Source organism: Eucyclogobius newberryi, unplaced genomic scaffold, assembly GCF_026437365.1.
Source record: "Eucyclogobius newberryi isolate DKJ021-1_F unplaced genomic scaffold, fEucNew1.0.hap1 SCAF_13, whole genome shotgun sequence".
NCBI classification, from domain to species: Eukaryota; Metazoa; Chordata; class Actinopteri; order Gobiiformes; family Gobiidae; genus Eucyclogobius; species Eucyclogobius newberryi.
Genome location: NW_027315757.1, coordinates 28,918,877 through 28,940,288, shown reverse-complemented (window position 1 = coordinate 28,940,288; position 21,412 = coordinate 28,918,877). Strand labels below are relative to the sequence as shown.

Below are 21,412 nucleotides of genomic sequence, written 5' to 3'. Positions count from 1 at the left end.
AACCACTAAAATGCATTCACCTTTCTGTGACCCAGCTGTTGAGTTGAGAAACTTATTTTTTGCCATTACAGCATCCCTGAGGGCTTTGAAAATGGAAGTCGGCCAGCTCCAAGGAAAAGCCATTTTGATGTCTCTGCGCGGTGCCGAGCTCACGCCGCCATGATGTCACTGCCCAGCCGGAACTCTGAGCACGTGAAGAAACAATTGTAGCGGCTGCAAGAAGAGAAGCCGCCTTGCCCCTTTTCCGCTGCTATTCCCAATAAACACTTTCAAGTATGATTTCTAATAACCGCAAGAGGCCAGCAAGAGGACACGACATCTGGACATCTGTTTATATATATATTACGAACTGTATCTCTCCTCCACGGTCATAAATTCAAATCCAATTCACCTGGAACCCCCCTACCACTCGCGACTGATCCACACCGACATCACACACATCAATCACGATGCTATGATGGAAGATCAGATTTTCCCATGTTTCATTTACAGTTATTGCTCCAGCGCCGTAAGCAAATGATCGTGCCATTGCAGCGTTTTATGATAATAAGAAAAGTGTTGAGGGAGTTAAAACTCTACCACATAAACATCTGAGAAAGATTTGCAAAGGTATTGTATATCCACCAACAAAGATTAAAGGTATTGGGCTGTTGAAAACAAGTAAAACTCTTTACTAAGAAACACGACTGACATTTGAAAAAGTATCGATACTGAAAACAAATCACAGAATAAAACTAAATTTGACCTTTCCAGAATATTTTTTGAATTATCTTTAGAGCAAGTATAAGACAAATTATAATATCAGATAAACTGTATTTGTTTTAGTCTTGAAAATAACTCTAAAAGAAAGAAAGAAAGAAAAGTCTATTAAGTCTTTAAAAAAAAAAAAAAAGCTATTTTCTTTATCATTGATTATTGTGTCGGTATACAAGGACATTTTAGCAATAATAAATTACATAGAGTAAATAGAAGCTCTGTCCATCCCTTAAAATGAAAATAAATAACACAAAGGCTTCAGTAGTTAAGGAGTAAATTGCAGCTTCCATTTATTCACAGATCTTGGCAATACAAAAATATTATTCACCATGTCGAAAATGTAATCAGCTAACTACAGTAAATGTTTTTATTAGTGAGACAGGAAGACTTAGTCATATGTCTTGGCCTTTTTCTGCTCTGCCCTTGTTTATCTAATCTGCACATCTTTCATTGGGCATCGTGTTTCTCAGACCCATCTTGTACTTTCACAGCACTGTAAATATCGCCCACTGTATTCACCTGTCCTCCCCAGCCATAAATCCTACTCCCGTCCACCTACAACTCCCCTACCACTCCAGCCTGAACTCCTTTGACTTCACACAAATCAGTTTTGACAGAGGAAAGCAGGTTGCAGTAGAACGAGGACAGAAACGCCTAACAGTTGAGAAACGCTGCGAGTGATACGTGATTTGACCAAAATATACGAGTGTAGAGAATCACTTACACCTGCAGCAATGACAGTCCACCTGGAAAGAGTGTGACAGGTGCATGTAAAGATCGTGGGAATGAACTCCAGAAAGTCATTTTAGGATTTGGATAATGGAATGAAAAACTGGAAATCCTGGCAGTGTTTGAATCTTTTTTTTTTTTTTTTAATTAAATGGAGGCAGGAACAAAACCTAATTAGTGACTTTTTAATCTCCCCATTCACAGAAACGAGTAGGTGCAACAAACAAAACAAAGCCTGGACCAGGGCTAAAGCGGGAATGGAACAGGACCGAACCAAGTCTACGCACATCAGAATTAATCTAGGCTCAAATCAGAACTAAACAAGTAAAAGTTTAACCAGTACCAATAGTTTAACCAAGACATAACTAAAATGTAATATCGCTTCATAAAATTATTGTGAGAAGAAGCATCACATTTTTACGATTATTCACAATTCAGCAAAACAAAATCCTTAATTGTCTTCTATTTTGTCTAATATTAGTACCATTCCTTTAATATGTAGCTTTACAAAATCAAAGTTTCTGAATGATAAACTAATGTTAACGGGCCACAAACACCCAGATAATACACTTCACATTTTTTTGGAGTATATTTTGAATTTATATGGCTTATTTTTACTTTAAATTCTCACAATGCCTTATTTCTATGATTATATTGTGACTTAAAATCACAATTATCGATTCACATAATAAACTCGACATCCCTAAAACGTCACTTGTAAGTAATAGCAAGACAACTAATCTAGAAATGGTACTTTTAAGGAAACGCGTGGAAAAATATGACTATATAATAAGCATAGTGTAAATCTGTTGGTAAAAGAGACTTGGCAATGATGCTCATGAATCTCACTGGGACTAAAGGAATGATCGTTGTGCGACGGAGGCAGACAAAGAAAGTACACCAAGCAGTCTGGCCAGTTAGCTTTTATTGCTCTATTAAATATCTTGTCCCAATATAAACAAAGAGGTATCACTCCATCTCTTTCGGTTTTCTCCTGTTTTTTCCCCCCTATTCAACTTGTGGACTACAACAGACGGTGTGCACATCTGTGTCACTAACAGAGAATGTTGATTCACCCACCAGGACGAAGATCAGGTATCCATGCGCACATATGGGAACTATCACGCTCTCACCGTCTCACAGCGATACTGGGGGGAGCATGAATTAAACAATGAGAACACTATTGGTGCAGGGATAGATAGGGCATGGTTTGTTTTCTTTATCCAAATAGTCCTTGAGCTAAAGCCATGCAATTATCAAACCGTTTTCAAGGTATTTTAGCAGTGTTGTCGGACTTGTTTTCACTACACCAAAGTCCTATTTACGTAATTGAGTAATTATTGGCATGATGACCTACTCACACCATGGAATAAATATTACATGTGAGACTAATTACCGTGGTGTAAATATTGAGCCGAGATTTTGTGTTGATCAAAACTCCATCACAAAAGATAAAATAAATAAATATAGAACACAATTATTGACTGAGGAAATGAATTGCTTGGAGACAAGATGAACAACATGATATATATTTTCACGATATAAGTGTCTTTATATTTATTTGTTTGCCCATGTCCTTTCTTCTAGCGTGTACATAATTATGGTACTTAGTTTTTCTTTTGACATGTGGAGAAAAGGGGCTGATTACATAAGATATTCTTGCAGTTTCTTTTTGCTCATTTAAACTGAATTTAAAACACAATTTTCGTTGACATCCATCACCAAGCATCAACTGAAATTTACTTAATCGTGTCATTTTCAACATATTCTGCAGTTACTTTGTCCTTAAAGATGTATTATATTATTTTTAATTGGATATTTGTACAGAATTTGAATGTGGCTCAAAGAGTGTTGTAGTCGCACACCATATATTATACATAGACACATTTCAGTTTGAAAATAGTCCTTGGCAATGTAGACCGAAAATGATAGTTTCTTCTCTGCACTTCTCTAAATGATACAGTTTCTAGCCATATACATTTGGATTTAATATTTTAGCTTTTGCCCTTGAAAGCATTAGAACGCCCTCTTCTAAACCTGCTCCTAATTTCCTCTCCCTCCTGTTTTTCCACTGTCCAAACTCATCTTTGCTTTTTTAAACTGTGATTTCCCATTCCTCCAATCAATAACTGTGGCTTCACCGCTTTCATCACCCCAAACCAGATCCTTTCATTTTCATCTTTCCGTAATTAGGCTTCTAAGCAATTACTGGCTTTTCTTTTTCCTGTTCCGACTTCACGGACCATTTCAACTTGGGTGGAATTCACCATCGTCAATGTCATTTTGAAAGTTCAGAAGCAGATTTGGGACTAACAACATAAAGGCCAGAAACTGTAAAAAACAACCTAATCTCATTCTTTACTTTCCATCAATCATTTCTCCAAAGTGAGGTCACAAACTCTACTCCTGCATTTAAACTTTCCCTATTCTGTCATGAGGAAAATATACAACTGGAAAAACATAGGAACAATAACAGCACTTTTCTTAATTGACACAAAAAACAAATGTATGTTTAATATCTGTTATTCAAATTTGCATTGGTGAAAAGATACTGAAAATGTGTTCTGAGGTGCTAAAAGTACAAGTACTGCTGCAAAAATTGTACTTAAGCAAAAAGTACAAATTAAAGTTGTTTTAAACCACAATTTGTTTAGAGTTCTGGCCAATCAGGGCAGGTGATGCAGTGACATTATCTGCGATTGTTACCCCCCAAAAAGATTTCTAAAAAAATAAAAATAACATATATATTTAAATTACACTAATTGAAGTGAGTTGGACAGAAAACCTCTCAGCCTGCTACTGTCTTCATGCTCTTAGCGTCTGCAGACATTTGTTCTTTTGGCTTGAAATAAGTTTTGCACCAATGGGACAATACTGATATGCTTTAACAACCAGACCTGACCTGACGCCCCCCAAAGGAACAGACTACACCAATATATGCACTGTGGTTAAATAAAGCATCCAGATACCATAGGACGTGCAGAAGACTTCCAGATGTTTGGAGTTAGTTCATCTTTTCTACTCTTTCTTCTCTCCTCCGTTACTAGCCTGAGAGGATACAGTTGCACAAGAATAAGTTTAGCACACAGAGTCTTGCTTTTATGTACAAGGAAGATCAGTCTGACAGGATCTCCTCAAACACATCGTACAAACACTTCCCATATAATAGGTCTCGATCACAACCCATCTTCTGACTTACGAAAACACGTTTTTAAGATAAGATAAGATAAGATATGCCTTTATTGTCCACACATGGGGAAATTTTGTTGTTGCAACGCGGGTAGATACAGAGGAAAAGGACAGATAACTTATAGGAAGTTTTAAAAAACACTCTTAATAGAAGATCTCGTACAAACAAAAACTCTTAAAAAACAAAACTCCTGTAGACAGAACCTCTCATTTCTTAATAAGGAATGGAGGGGAAAAATAAAGATAAAATAAAATAAAATAAAACAGCTAGCGTAGGACAAAATAATACTCATAATAATGGTAAAGTAAACACTCTTATTTACATCATTATTTATCATGGCGTAATGGCAAGTGTAAGGTATTAGTTAAAGTCTGTGCAAAAGTCAAGTTTTAGGGCCATAAATAAAGAATGTGCAACATCTACAAAGAAGAAAAATCAAAACTCTCTCAACTTCCATGGTCTTAAACTTCAGGAGGCAAACTAAAGGCAAACAAAAAACTACTAATTTCATGAAAATAAAACAGAGCATTGTTTATTCCTCTGTCTTAAGTATAAAGATGTGCAAAGTTCACTCTAGACAATATTATGACATTTTCTTCTTGACCATTAATAACTTTTACTGAAAAACAAAATACTGTTAGTATTTAAGCACTATTGGTAAACAGAATTCACAGCACCTGTCGACTCACACGTTTCCACAGCCTTTCATAAGAGAAGGTATTCAGACAGCTTCACTATTTAATTAAGTGGATGGATATATAGAGCGGGGAGCTGGACATAAATTTGGCAGAGTTCACAGCACAAGACAGTCCACCGCCAACAGCCCGCCACAAAGACGCTGCACAGTGTTTTTAAAGAGCTGAAAAAAAAATAAACCCCCCCAAAAAACACGAGCTCCAGGACTCATTCTGCCCCATGGAAAAATAAATCATGGGGTGGAAAAGGTGGATGGAAAAGGGGGTTTAGTGAGCAATCAGTTCTCCAGTAGATGAGCTGACAAGGCTCTGAATAAAACAAGGCTGGGGTTTTCATTTAATGATACGTCCGTACACGGATTTGTAATTAGTACGTGGCCGTTTTTTATTTGTGCAAACTGTAGCTGTATCAATAACTAAAATGATTTGGCAACATTTAGAATATTCCACACTGCAGCAAATGTACTTTATGTGGACAATTTTCAAATGCCATGAACAAGTTATGTCTAAAATTCCCAAATGATTGTTTGGATTAATTTCCAAATACTTATGACACATTTTTCTGTTCTAAAAATGTACAAAAATATGAAGAAGATTATCCTGGATGACATATACTTCAACATATACATCATACTTTGAATTTAGTTTATGTTGACTGGGTACATACTAGAATTGGCCAGGGACAGATAAAGCTGGTATTTCACAGATTTATGTTTTACATAAGGTAACTTAAAGTAACTCAAAGTGTAAACTATGGGTGTGGGTTTCAGGAAAGGGATTTTTGGGGCTATTACTGCCATAATATTGTACAGTGAGATTTGCATTTGGTCCAAAATCATAATACTTACAGAGCGTTACTGCTTAGATGCGGTCGAACAGAATCAGCCAAACTGCCTCAGTAAGTGAAATAAAACACAAGCGGTAACAGGGCTGTGATTATTGAGCCACTGTGCAAATTGGGCAGTGCCTCCACAGTCTTATACTGTAGCTCGTGCCAGTTCAGACAGTCTGGGGCCATGCAAAAAAACAAAACAGAGTCAATTTTATAGAATAATTTATCATTACTAAAGTTTGCTGCTTATAAAAACATCACATGATAAACTATGATCATCTGTTACATTAATAAGAGAAATTTAAAACCACGATCAAGAAAGTTCTTATAATTTTACGAGGCAAAAACCAAAGAGCACATAGTAGGTCCATTGATTGATTCACCAAAAAGTCTAAGTCAGCAAAGAGCAAAGAGCCAGCAGAGATTCATGAAGCAAATGTCTGGTGATCTCCTGTGCCTCTTATGTGGTTTAGGGTTGGGGAGATGAATATTCAATGCTGCACTTGTGGCTTGGTTCTCTCAAATCCAAACAGAGATCCATGGGGATAACATACGGCCTTATAATGACAGAGAGAGGGAGATGCAAAGTTGCTGACAAAGGCAGGAACTTCAACACCCGCAACTCATCAGGATCTGTTCACCAGACCTGCTCCAGTAAGATAAAGAAGACATTATTGTATTCTTCTTCTATTATCAGCTAAAGCGTGGCCCAGACGCCCTGAAATAAGCTTGTAAAACCCTGTATCTCGAGTTGACCCAGCGTTGACTGTTGTCACTTCCACGTTTGTCTCATTGCAGTAATGGATACAGATGGCTGACTGTGCTCCCTGCCCTAAAACCACTTCATAGGACCCTCACATCTTCAAAGCACCCCCACGCGTCTGTGCAGAAAAAGTAGCGCACGCAGAACATGTGCGCAAAGCATGTTACGTTTATGACGTTTTGTGTGTAATAATAATTTACACCAATCAGGCAAAACATCCTGACCACAGGTGAAGTGAAAATCACATATATCAGTACTGTGGCGTCTGTTACTTAAACTACTGCATGTATTACATTGTTTATGACACAGGAACTACTTTAAAGGGGAAATATGTAAATTTTTCAGTCTTATCTCTACAAAGATATGCCTTTTTTTGTGGATTCATTAGAAACTGTAGTTACAGGCGGACAGTGTTGGAGTGTAGACAGTATGTAGATGTAGATGGTGTAGGCAGGAGACAGTCTGAATGTCTTAAGGAGCTTTTAACCTGGAGAGAATTGGAAAAAGTTTTATTGCCATCATCAGTGAACAAAATTCACAAACTGGGAATTTGCTTTTAGCCAGGTTCAACATGGTGAATAATAGTAAAATATAAAGTCAACATGTTATGTGGATATTTATAATTCAGGTCAGGAAATGCTTCCACGCGAAGGCGTACAAGCAACCTTGGCTGTGCATCACATTGAAGGACAGTAACCAAATCTGAAGATAAGCCATATCGGTATCACGGGTAAGATTGAAATGTGATAAATTCAAGATTGACCTGACAGTTTGACCAGAAAGGCATTTGCTGAGGTTGATTTCTCTTATACCAGCTCTGTAGTTTTGACCTCTACAAAGAGTATGTATTGCAAAGTTCTGAAATGCATGCAACGCTCATGCTAGTTGTAGTTCATATGAAAGTCTCAAAGGTTACTGCATGTGGACTAGCAGGAGGTGGCTTTACTTCCATGTCGGATCATTGCAAAATCCTTTGGCCTAAATGGAGAGCGCTCATCATGTGTTTCAAACGTACATCATTTTGTTTTGCTATAATCAGAAAGTGATAATTGAGGGGTGTATTGTTTGTGTACTGTAGCAATAAGGATGTGAACGTGCCATGCGAGGACTGTTCTTTGTGATTAAATAATTTAGCCCACACCAAGGCACAGTTTATACACCAGCATACTGTATACTCAACAGCACAGCACCAGGCAACTCAGTGACAGCCTGACAAATGAACTCAGTGGAGTCACTAACAAACAAACTCCAACCACCACCCTGGGCATGCCACGACTAAGAACAGCATTAGCCCACTTCCACTCTGCCATCAAACCACAAACTCAAGCAGAACCTGTTCGCCAAAGAGCTCAATTAGTAAAAGATGAGCTGCGCTGGCTTTTGGAGCGGGGTGAAATGTTGTTTATAAGACATGTGTGAGCCAGATTTCGGTCTGTTTTTTCAGTTATTTCCTCTATGACAGCTTCAACATACTCGCTTCTCTGTATGTTAGGAATTGGTGCCTTAATGTTTGGCAGTGAAGTGAAATATTAGCAAGAAACGAGGGTGTTCATTACACCCACATTTCTTGTTTACTTTCAGGTCAACAAAAACATGTGATCATATAACCCTAACCCTAAAAGTCTACCTCTAGGCAATGGTGCATTAGCATTCTCTTATAGGGTTGTCAAATGTATGAAAAATCAAATGTTAATCAAGGAAAAAAGTACTGGTAGTATCAAAACTAGATACACAAGTAAAAGTAAAAGTCACAAACTGGACAACGTTTTTCCAGAGAATTGCAGAAAATAGTTTAAAGTTCAGCTTCTGAGACAAGCATTTTAGACTGATTATGATTTTTGGAGGGAATTTCGAAATGGTCCATGGTCCAGACTACCAACTTAGAAACTTAGTCAAGAAACCAACCCTGGACAATTGAGGAATTACACCGACCTGCTCCTGAACAGTTTTAGAAGGATCTTGAGCTTTATCAGAACTAGTATAAAACCATATGATAACAATGTATTATTATTTTGTGTTAAAATGACATTATTAAGGACAAATATATAGAACCATTTTACTTCAAGATTCAAAAACCTAGTAATGTAAACAACCATAACTGGGAAAAAGGCAGCTTGAACTGAAATTAACTTTAGCCGTAGCCTTTTTGATGAGACTAGCATATGAAGAAAGCACTGGCTTAATTGAAATGGCACCAGAGCTTGGTCAGTCTCAGGTCAGCTCACAGACCCACAGATGCACTGTAGTCCACGCAGCACTTCATTTCCCATGAGGCTTTGTGCAGCCGGCCTCCCTGCCGTGTGGGCCCTGCGGTTCTGCCATGACACTTCGACAGGTTGCCTCCGTCTGCCGCTTGGTATTGCAATTGACGTCAAGATTGTTTTACCAAAAGCAGTTGAGAAGTTGACAGTTCAAAATGTAAAAAGGCCTACACTTTGCAATATACAAAACTATTCCCAAATGATTATAACGTTACACAGCTGAACAGAATGTCAACAGAAGACAAATTTGCGCCATGCTTCGCTTTAGAAAAAAGCTTCCAGACAGCGAAGCAATTTCCTTTTTTACAATCAAAAGACCATAGGAAAAAGCAATGCCAATAATTAAAGCCAGACGGCTCAAAACAGAGTGCAAACAGGGGTCATGGCACCAGGGAGCTGCGCATGGCTAAATTAATACTGATTTATTTTAAACACAAATCTCGCAGCATTCCTCTCATATGAAAAGATTATGCAAAGAGTTTTGAAAGCATGCATCATTCTTGATATTTGCTCAGTTTTTACTTTCAAGCGTATATTCCAGTCTCACCATTACAATACAAATAGTAATAAAACTTGTGATTGCTTAATGTATGAAGACACTCCTAAGGTGAAGGAGCAGTACTGTTAAATCATCTGCTGTTAAAGCTCCAGGTGTCTACCACATGTAGATCTTAATTACTGTAGGTTGAAGCCGTAACACCGTCACCACAGCACTAATGAGCGCTCAGCACACAGGATCAGCACATGCACTTGCAGCTGCCTTTCGACCGGCAAAACTTTCAATTTAGCTCCACCTTTTGAAACAAACTGACATCATATCTTAGGCTGGGTACAACAATACCTACAAAAAAAAACATGATAGATTTTTTTTCCCCGTTCGATATCAAGTTTGTTGGAATCTGAAAAAGTGCTATGGGAAGTTCATAGGCAGTGAAAGAATATGCATTATGAAAGAAAGGAATGTACTAACCATTCAACCAAAATGTAATAGTACCCAGCCCTTGTAAAACCTGGCACAAAGAAACTTTATCAGGCATTAAATATTAACTTTTTAACCAAAGTTATGGAGAGTATGAAAATGGGGTCATGTAGGGGGCAATTGATCTAAATGAGTTTGCTCCTCAGAGTGGCTGAGCACTGCCTGAGATAGGGTGAGGAGTTCAGTCACATGGGACGAGCTCGGAGTAGAGCTGCTGCTCCTCCACATGGAGAGGAGCCAGCTGAGGTGGCTCGGGCCTCTGTTCCGGATGCCTCCTGGGCCCCTCCCTAGGGAGGTGTTCCGGGCAGGTCCCACCGGGAAGAGGCCCCGGGGAAGACCCAGGATAGTCGACTGGCCTGGGAACATCTCTGGATTCCCCCTGGAAAAGCTGGAGGAAGTGTCTGGGGTGAGGGAAGTCTGAGAGTCCCTGCTTAGATTGCTGCCCCCGCGACCCAGTCACGGATAAGCAGAAGAAGATGGATGTTTAAATTCACTGTTCAATAAGTGTGAAAAAGAAGAAGTGGGTGAAGAAAGGGTCTGTTTGAGCAAAGCAGCTGCATTATTACTATTTATGATCAAAACATCACTGTTGGAATGGAGGAGCATATTCAGAGCTTTAGGAGTTGATTAATGACTAGTTGGACACGGTTAGCACCTACTAAGATGTGTTTAGTTATATAAGAATAAGATTTTACTAAGCATTAATAAGTAAAAACTAAATATCTTGTGGTACTAACCCTTCACACACCTATATTACATAAAAAGGTATATTTATGTACAAAATTATATCATGTACTTTTAAACAACAATAAGTTAACTTTTTCCATTCATGACTTTTTTTATTTTGTAAGTCGATAATGATGTCGGTTGTCCATTTTGTCTGTGATGGCGTTACATTAATCGCAGATGGTGTCTGCAATGCCCTGTTCATTTCTGTTCAGAATTTTTGTGCAACACGACAGTCCCAGAACACGTGATTTAAATCAAATATATGCCTGCCTCACCCCTCTTTCCAGAGTCAGTGGGTCTGTCAAGTGACCGTTAACTTTAACGCTTGATGTTGGATTGTCGTAAAGAGCCCCAAATACTTTTACTGACATTTGTGCAGTACTTTAACTAAACAAGGCCAGCTAACAGAGTCAAAAGCCTTCTCAGCATCTGAAGTTATTAGTACTGCTTTGTTTTGTACTTTTCTTTTGTTTTTGTATATGATCCATTATGTGTAAAGATCGTCTTATGTTGCATTGCGTTTGTCGTTTGTTAATAAAGTCTGATCATTGTGAATTAGAGTACATGGGAGTCCATTCTTTTGGACATAATTGAGGTGTATATACAACAGTTCACATTCAAAATTGAGATTGGTTTATATGAGGCACAGTCAAGTCGATCTTTCCCCTCTTTAGGTACCAGTGATATGAGGGCTTCCTTCCAACTCAAAGGGCTCTTAGCTATTTGAGGGCTTTTTAAGAACTATGTAAACAAATCTCCCTGAAATGTAACTATATGATGCAAATGATCAATAAAGGGACTTTCATCAACATGAGCAAAATAACCACCACATTTTAACTCAATTCAATCTGATACAACCCACTTTTTGCCTGTGTTAATTTAACAAAAGACCCAATCTGCCCATAAAAATTGCACTGAACGGAAACCTCAGATTTAGTGCCACTGTTTTGCAGAGCTTTCCAAAGCACCGGTCACGCATTAGGACATATTCTCCTGGCCAACACGGGGTTGCCACTGGGATCTGTAACCCGGTGAGCAAAGGGCTGGTAGATGGAAGACGGAGAGAAAGTGAGAGTCAAGAAAGCAAACGCAAAATGGTGCCAACACATCTGGTGTTGGTTATACTTTTGGCTGTTACTAGGTTCAGAGCACAGCAGGGTTTGCTGGAGAAAGATACAGATTTGAGGCAGAGTAAGGTGATTGGATGAACAACTGTACCATAAAGAGAGAAAACTGTTGTAAAATGTAGGAATTTTCCCTCGCCAATGACGAAACAATGTTAAAAGTAAAGGGTCATATTAACAAAACAGCTTTCTTTGCTGCAATACATTAGGGACATGACAAGTAGTAAGAATTCGTTTCTAAAAGATTGTAACTAGCGTTCACCTGTAGGTATGAACCTGTGTGCAAGGGCTTTCATGAGCAGCTTATGAGGACTTGCAACACACTGACCATGAAACAAACTTGGCGGCAATACTGAATGTACTGCACAAAGAAATAAGGAGTAGCAGCTTTGGTTTTATATGCTTGTATCTGGAATTTAAAAGTCCACTATTGAGAAAGACCGACACATTCTTGGACATTATGTTTCAAATTGCACAATGCTGACTACATACCCCTGTGCTGTTAGTATTAGACATTCTTGAAAACATTAAACATTACTGCATGGCCAGGGCAAGTATTCTGTACTCTGGCAAGAACAGTGACTCTGTGAGGGGAAAATAATTAGTAAGACAGAAAATTGAATTTGGATCCGTTTTTGTAAAAATGCCTGGATCAAATATTATACATATTATAAAATTATTATCATATAATTATAACGTTCATTTCAATAGGCCCACATTGCCGTGAAGTTGACTTATTTGGGGAAAGTTGAGTAAATGATCCGACATTTTTCTTTTTGACTATTTTTAAACCACAAGAATAGCTTGTTGTTATAACATAAGTAGTTATAGTTGGTGCATGGTCTTAAATGACATCAGCTTAACTTAAAGAATGCTTAAGCTCATTAAAACTGACCAGAAACACTGAAAAAAGAATGTGCCAAGTTAAAAATGTAGATAAGATAAATATTAAAATACGTCAAAATAAAATACTTTGAAATCCTTGAAGTATTTAATTATTCAAAGAAAAGAAAATGCCTTTAAACATGTGCTTTATTTTTTAAAGTGTTAACAGATTTCTCTTTTAACCCTGCATGATAAAATGACATGTAAACTATAAACATGTATCCAGCTTGCGCCGCAGTCAAAAGTACCTGAGTCCAACACTCTGAAAATTAGTTCTTTCCATTCCCCGTCACCTCCGTGAATGTTGCTCCTTCTCGACTGCCCCTCTGGGCTTACATCTGTGAGACAAACTAAACACTTGTGCAACGGTCAAAGAGCTTCATTGTGCTGCCTGCCAGAGTCCACACCGGTACTTTAGACATCGCCATGCCTGGTGCTGCTGGTTTATTCTGCCTGTAAATGAGAAATATGAGCGGGTACACCCAACTCACTGACCAAATACACACTTTTCCAATTAGAGGAGTCCACTAGCTCACAGATAGCACAAAATAATCAGTGTTGTATATTATGTCTGGACAAAAAGACCAGTTGAATGATTATATAAAAGGTGGCTAAGGTTTTAGGCAGGTGCGAAACAGACGTTTTAATAAATAATATCCTTATTGTCAAAAAGGTTCTCTCATCTCAACTTATAATGAATTGTTTTGTTGTAGTTGCTTTGTAAATCTTATATAAACCAGGCATTTCCTTTCTTAATTCTTAAAAATAAGAAAGTTCTGTCTATGCTGGTTTGAAAACAGCTGCGCTTTTCCTTGGCCTGACCACACCGTTTTCTCCTGATATCCAAACCATTCAAACCCGAGATCCTCTCTAATTTCACCCGAAGCAGCAGAAGATTTTGAAAAAGTAAGAATCTGGCCTCCAAGTCCAACAAAATATTCCCCTTTTCCTGTCTCCCACCTCTGCTACTGACCACAGATCCTCGGCTGCAGGGCCAACGCGGGCCCAAAACTATGAGGGGTATTTTCAGCACTGTAATTTAAAGCACACACAAAAGACAAAATTATACATCCAGCAAAGCAAAAAACAACACAGACATTAGGAATAGATGAAAAGGATGCGTATGGAAAGACCGATGACACAGTGAAGGCACGTGTCCCCTACCCACAAAAACCCCTTGTCCTTTGAGCAGCAGGTTAACCGTGTCTGTTTATCTAGAGAATTGGAGCTATGGAGAACAGAGCGGGAAAACAGGGTGGAGGCTGGAGTGGACTGGACTGCATAGAAACGTCAAAGAAACTCATTTGACAACATGAGACCAGTTTTGGGAGGTTATGGCGAGAATCCAGGAACGTAAAAAAAACATATAATATGGCCAAACACAGACTAGATTTTGAGATAGAAGAAAGAGAAGAAAACGACTTAGAGGGAGGCACATTTAGCATACATCATTATCAAAAGTAAATGTGAAAGTAATTGTAAGACTAGATGCCATATCAATCGCAGCTGTAATAATATTACTAGCAAATTATGTTTAATTTCTATAGTAACCTAAGTATTAGAAGAGTACAGATTTGAATTCCTTCAGCAGTCTTTGTTCGAGAACATGCCAAATGGCAGAACTATACAGTGCATATTCTGTATTTAGACCAACTTTGAATTTTAAAGAAGACAGACAAGGCAGATAGAGAAAAACAAATGTGATACTGTAGTGGGAGTAATGCACCCTCTCCTTACGTGAACCGCCTAAACAGAGCAGTCTGCATACACATACTTGTCCTGATTACAGATGGAGGATTTTCTGCTACTACTGTCCAAAGACCTTAATTATCCAGCACTCTTATTTCCCATAAATACAGAAAGGGAAGGCCTATAATCAGGGGCTAAATTTACCCCACCTGGCTCAAGCAGGAGCCAGTGCAGAAATGGTCACACATTGAGACAGAACACACTACACAAGAGGGAGAGGGACCACGGTGGACATGGAGCTGGCTTTGACTCAACTAAGGATGTCAATGGTCAATGTTGAATATGTGCATGACAATATCCATGCAATTCTGATTCTTCTGACACATATTGAGATTTCTATTAGATTTGCGATTTATGAGTTCAAATCAAGATTTAGTTTGAAAACATCCAGGGCAATTGAGAAAAGACCGAAATAATACCTTCCAAACTATTAAATATTACATTCCTATGCATTTCAGAACATTTGTAGGGATCTAAACTACAGGGTTAGCAGATATTCTCCATTAAATAGCCTGATATTTTGTAATTAGCAGAGGTTCTATTTCACTCTATTACCTAAATAATTGATTTTGATTTACTTGTGATTAACTGTGCAGCCCTAGTCATATGGCTGATACCACAGTGAAGCATGTACATCATTGTCTAAATCCAAATGTAAAGTTAATCTGAGACTAAATCAGGTCAAAACGTTGAATGAGGCCTAAGAGAGAAGATGTATTCCTGGCAATAATGTACAGGTTTAACAACATATGAGCTGAATACTACATTAAATAATCTAATGTGGGCTTTACAAAACGACACATTTGTGTATTGCACGCACAGGTGCATGTTTGCCTTTTGTAAAATAGCTTTTTCAATTAGCTGGGAAATGAAACCTGTGGTTTGCTCTAATTCTCTGTAGCTCTTGGGATAACTTTTCCCAGAAACAATTTGAGAGGAAAAAGTTGTGGCTTCTCTTGATGAGCCCAACTGACTGGCACTCACAGTACAAGAAGCTAAAAAATCTACAAGCGAGGTTACACATTTGAACGGTTTGGACACTTCTCTGCCTCTCTGTTTACTATGTGGCCACGCTGTTCTTCCTGGTTTACTGCTATATGAGCTGTAATGGCAGAGGGACAGTGGCAGAGCTCAAGTTAAACCACAGTTTCGAAATGTGCAAAGGAGATCCAAATAAATTAAAAAAAAACACTTAATCATGGTAATGTGGGACGTATATCCAAAAAAACTATTATCAATACTTGCTTTAAATATGACTCAGTCACAGAAAAAAAACCTCAGATGAGTAGTCAAATACTGCTCTTAATTCAAAAGCCACAAGAATAAGGATCCTTTTGCTAGTAACATTACCAGGCCTGCAGCCAGTACTACCACTGCTGCTACAATCATCACCACAACTACTATGTACTTCAAAACTGGACACAAATGAAATATATTTTACTCCATGGACTTTATTTAATCTCACAATTCAAACTCCAAATGCAATCCCCAAACAAACGCAATCCAAACCTATTCAACAACTTTGATGATGTTTCGGTCTCTTAGGTTTTGAGGTGGTTGGGATTTGTGTGCGGGGGCGGCCAAGTGCTGATTCAGGCCTCGCTGGTCCAGATTTTTTGAAAGATTAATGAAAGAGCAGGGAGGAGACAAAAATACAGGGAGGAACAAAGGAAAAAAACATTAAAAAAAGATTGCCTTTGGACGTTTGGTCTTTAAACAGTGTAAGAACCGCTATCCACTATTGTACCACCATAACATTTACTGCTCGATTATGTTAAAATGAAAGACTGTATCTATAGGGGACATGGGCACCTGAATGTGAGTCTGCTTGACACTAAAGAGAGCATCAAAGACTAAACTGTTTAAAAGGCACTGAAACACCTGATGTAAACAGCCACTTCAAACACTGCAGAGGAGCCAGCCGACAGGATCATGTTACTAAAGCCAACACACCGTACACTCAGTATAGTAGACAGATGTGTGGCAAAAGGGCACAAAGCTGGCACAGAGGAAATGTTTTTGATCAAGTTAGACCAAGTTTAATAGTTTACAGCCAAAAAAGGCGTGCCACCATCCCGTCCTTGATCTAGCTGTGGCGTAATATTGGCACGGCGCTTCCAAATTAGTTAGATTAGTTACTCAATCCTAACTGTATTATTACATATTGATCAACAGATCTTTGTTATCTTAACTGGTTTGAACCTACAAAAGACATCATGTCACAAATAAAAGTTTTTTGTTTTCTTTTTAGAGTAAAGTATGTGTGCTGCATTGCATTTGAATATGGTGTAACTAATGATCATTGATACTGCAAATCCCAAATGTCTATAATAATGCATCATCATAATATATTTGATATCTGTTGGCCATGGATTCATATTTTAAACTAAAACTATTTCAAATGACTTAAAATCTGTTTAATATAAATGTTACTAAATAACTAGATGTAAATCAATTTAAAACAGTCAATGATCACGACATAACATAAGCAAAATCATTGACGACAGAACTAGAAAGTAATCACTTTTCAAAATATTTGATGTCTGGTCAGCCTTCGACAACAGGCCCTCCCTTCATCTCCCTTTAAACAGACAAACACTGTTGCCATTGGTTCACGGTCGCAGTAGTGTTTAGGATGGGCACTCGTGGGAAGAGAGGAGCATCCACTGTGCACGGCCATAAATCAAGAGTGGATGAATCTCTACCCAGTTGGAAGGGCCCTGTCAACATGTTTACTACTCTACAGTGTGCATCTGGAAAACGAGCTTAAAAAGGCATCTTAAAAAAGGCACAAAATAACATAGAGGGGTTTTATCAGTTGGTATGTAGTCACTTTTTATTAAAAATATGTCCAACTACAACAGTGTTCCATTTATAGACAAATTGAATATATTGCAATGGTTGTTTGTTTTGGAGAACCAGAATATATATTTTTTGAAGGCTACAAAAAGAGCAGATGGAAGAAATAAAAAAAAATACGCTTTCAAATAAAGTTGTACCGTTGTTTGCACTTTTGTGGTTACTACGTCTGACCATTCACACTTTGTGCAATATTTGAAGTACAGCCATTACATTCAGAGGCACGTTTCAACACATAATACATATTTTTCTATTGGATCTTTGGATCATACTATGTTCTCTAATGTGTGCATGGTGAGATTGAAGGACTAGATAGGCTACATAGTTGTATTTACACATTTATACTGTGGGCTTACCTGAACCGCAGTCAGCTGGGCTCTAGGGTCAAAGACTCTCAGCATCTTATCCTGAAACAGAACATATAAAGAAAACCTTTATTGCAAGCTAACGCTACATTATATAGAATCCCTGTAAGGATTGTTAGGGTCTTTTAGCACTGGTGATCTCCCAGTTCACATGTTATCAGAGCCATCTGACTGACTCAACCTTAACAGATGTAATCCAGTGACCACTCTGTGACCTTAAGATTTCCAACTCTGGCTAGTGCAAACATGAAGTGCACATCCATCAGGTCAGCCAATCAGAGCAGTTCCGGTGTGATTGAGAGGAAATGGTCCTAATGGGATCAGTGTGTGAGCGGGACATGTGTCTGCGGCGGTGTCACTCAATACACCAGTGTGACTGCGAACACAGCAGCGGCTCAACAAACCGGCTGATAGTGGATAACAGCAATAAAGCTTTAGACTAAACCAGACACACACTTAGGGAACATATACATGTCAGGAGCAATCAGGAAGTGCATCAGGACACTGTCAAGCACAAAGACGTTTTTTTTTTTCACTGCATGGTCTATACATATAAATATAGACCATGCAGCTGTTTGAGGCCAATTATTTGCCTGGGCATTTTCTTGGTCAGAGCGAACTTTAGGTAAGCCACCCTCAAGGGGGAGATCATTTGTTTGCTTTACTTTCTAATACACCGGTGTCTCCCTATCGCTTTCCATTAGTATCTATGTGAAGCCCACCCACAATTATAAAGCTCAAGGCAATCATTTCAAGTCTTGCTGACCTGGATCTAAGCCAGAGGCTCCAGACAACTGCAGAGAAAACAGATACATAAAAGGTGCTGCTAAATGATGGTTTGTTATTGGTCAATTGTGTACATAATCCAGTATATTTAAGAGTATCAATTTACAGTGGATTCGTCTTTCAGGCATACGTAAATGTTGTTGAGACAAACAACCATATCTTGATGTGCATAAATATATGGCAGTAGTGAGTAGTCTCGGCACTATATCAGTGCAGGAGAGGAAACTATCACGTTGTGCAAACACATAGATGAGGGGCTACTCGCAGGAGACCTGCCTCCCGTCCACAAGTGCAAACAGAAAACACACAAACACACTTTTAGCCCCATGACAATAGCCCTTGTGAACACAAACACATCATGTCATAAAGTTTAGAGGCTGCAGTGCTGAGAGGCCTGGATGTGTGCTGAGGCGGCAGCTGTTTAATCACACTGGTGAAGCCTCATTCACAAGCTGCTCTTAATAAGTTTCACTGTTAGTCTGTGGCACACAACTGTGCTCGCAGACACACACAGGCGCTGGGAATGTCCATCCCGCAGGAGGACCCTCTTGACTTTTTTGACATAACAAGCTGCCAGTGCCCTTTTCCCAGTATCCCAAGGTTACTGAAGTCAAAGACTGTCGAGACTGACAGTACAGGAAAAACACAGAAACCTTCCATCTTCCACATGTTAATTTATTTTTAAATTTGAAAAGGAGAAATAGTTTTTTTTTTTCCCCCAGGTACATAGTATTGAGTCATATCATGAATAAAAACATTTTGTTAACTGTAATCGTAATAATGATCCAAAATGAATAACAGAAGCAAGTCTATTGATTGATTGATATAGAAAGGTAGATTAAAACTTTTAGTAAATTAATGATGAGAAAACACCATTGTAACAAGGTTAAAATCTCAGTACAGTAATACATGTAATACTTTTTGAACAATAAGTCCCATTCAAGGTGGACTGCTGATCATTAACAACCTAACACCACATTTGGGTGAACACCCTTTCCAGACACGCTACCTTCACATTACCTTTCTATTTCCAAGTATACCATAAATACACATCTCTTTGAGCCTGACATATTCTTGCGCTATGGGGTGGTGGTCTTGCCTTCATCTCCTCCGCCTTGCCCCAGTGTTTACCCTAAAAATGAGGGTGGGGAAGCGGCAGGATTGAACCCACATGCTAGCAGGCCCTATTTGCTTTAATAAGGTGGATTGGAGAGATTGAAGGGGGTCTACTGGGTTAAATGACACCAGCAGAGTTGGACAGGGCAAAGGCTGGAGTGGGCCCCAAAGCTATGAAGTTGGTTCATATTTCCCCCCGCTGTCAGTCAGGTGCCTACCTCTCTCAGGCTTTAGTGGACTGATTGTTGGAGTGGTAGTAACTTTGACAATGATGATTATCCTGTCAAAATAAGTACCACATTTTGGGCGCAGTCAGTGACGGGTGGCTGTAGTAATTTGTTCCTTGTCAGCGCAAAGACAAACAAAAGAACGTTGGACGGACAGTTGGAGCTAATGAGTGTGGGCAAATGGTTATTTTTCTGTCTGAAAGTTTGCAGAACTCGAGTTAAAGATGGTGATTATGTGCTTCTATGAAAGTACACTTTGTTAAATACTGTGTCATGTTAAAAAGTTGGCACATCCATCTTGATTTCGTACTTTTTTGCCCATTAGAACCAGTATTAAAAAGACAACCAGTGTGAACAGGAAATGTATATTAAGATCATTTATAGAGTTGTATGGAAAATGGCATAATATTCTTCCAGCACTTTGAGCTAACTGGTGAAAAATGAATAAATAAATGTATAAAATGTACAAAAAAGATCATTCATAGTTCATATAGCACTGTTTGGACATTGTCACTTTACCATATATGGTGGTGATAGTTAAATTACTGTACGCACAGCTGTAATGAGGCCGACGTATCTACCAATCTGCACCCATGACCCTCTCATATAAAACATTTATACTGTACATAGTTGAGGTGAGTGTCTTGCCCACAGGCACAACGCTAGTATGCACTAGGTGGAGATGGGCCGATTACATTTAGTTTTGTTTACACTTTCTGTAACATATAAGCAATATTATATTAAAGGTTTCAGTACAATTAAAGTACAGAAAACCATTACCAAGGCCATGGTCTTTATACAACATCATTATTCTTGTGTTAGAACAAGCAGTCCATTATTCCTTTTGCGTCAACATGCTTTGAGTGCTTTTCCCCTTATTACAGAGAGTCCTTATTCAATCAGTGATTTGATCTCCACCCCTTTCATGATTATTAACCCCGTTAAATTCCTAATGAAATAATCTCCATGTGAATAAATAAATGAGTCCACTGGGAGAAGTCAACTACAGCAGAGCCTAAGCTTGCAACGCCATCTAGTGGTAAATTAAGGGAAGAACAAACATAGACAAGAAAAAAGATGCGACTTGAACTAACTTTAAAAAGGCTTTGTCATTGTTTTGTTGTTGTTTTTTTGTCACCACAAAGTAAATAATTAGCGATGGAGGAAATATGAACTCATTGATTCTTCAATATATACAATATATTTTATCTATATTACTTTTGTATTATATATTTTGTTTTGTATTCTATGTATTTCTTTTGTTATAGCAGGTGTTGCTCACCTTGCAGGAGGAAGCCAGCAGCGAACCATCTTGTTTCCAGCTCAAGCTCTGCAACTGATCACTGTGATTCTCCAGAACTGCACAG

The 21,412-nt window shown here is 38.5% G+C and overlaps 1 protein-coding gene across 3 annotated transcripts in view; it reads right to left on the bottom strand.

The window, feature by feature from the left end:
* LOC140358462 (mitochondrial import inner membrane translocase subunit TIM16-like) overlaps window positions 1-21,412 on the bottom strand; it is a 98,911-nt gene that overhangs the window by 73,720 nt on the left and 3,779 nt on the right. For all 3 annotated transcript variants that reach the window (XM_072443312.1, XM_072443309.1, XM_072443310.1), the window contains exons 6-7: window positions 21,328-21,404; window positions 17,908-17,958 (exon numbers count right to left, since the gene is read on the bottom strand). In XM_072443312.1, the coding sequence (XP_072299413.1) occupies window positions 17,908-17,958; window positions 21,328-21,404 (128 nt within the window). The remainder of the gene's footprint in view (window positions 1-17,907; window positions 17,959-21,327; window positions 21,405-21,412) is intronic.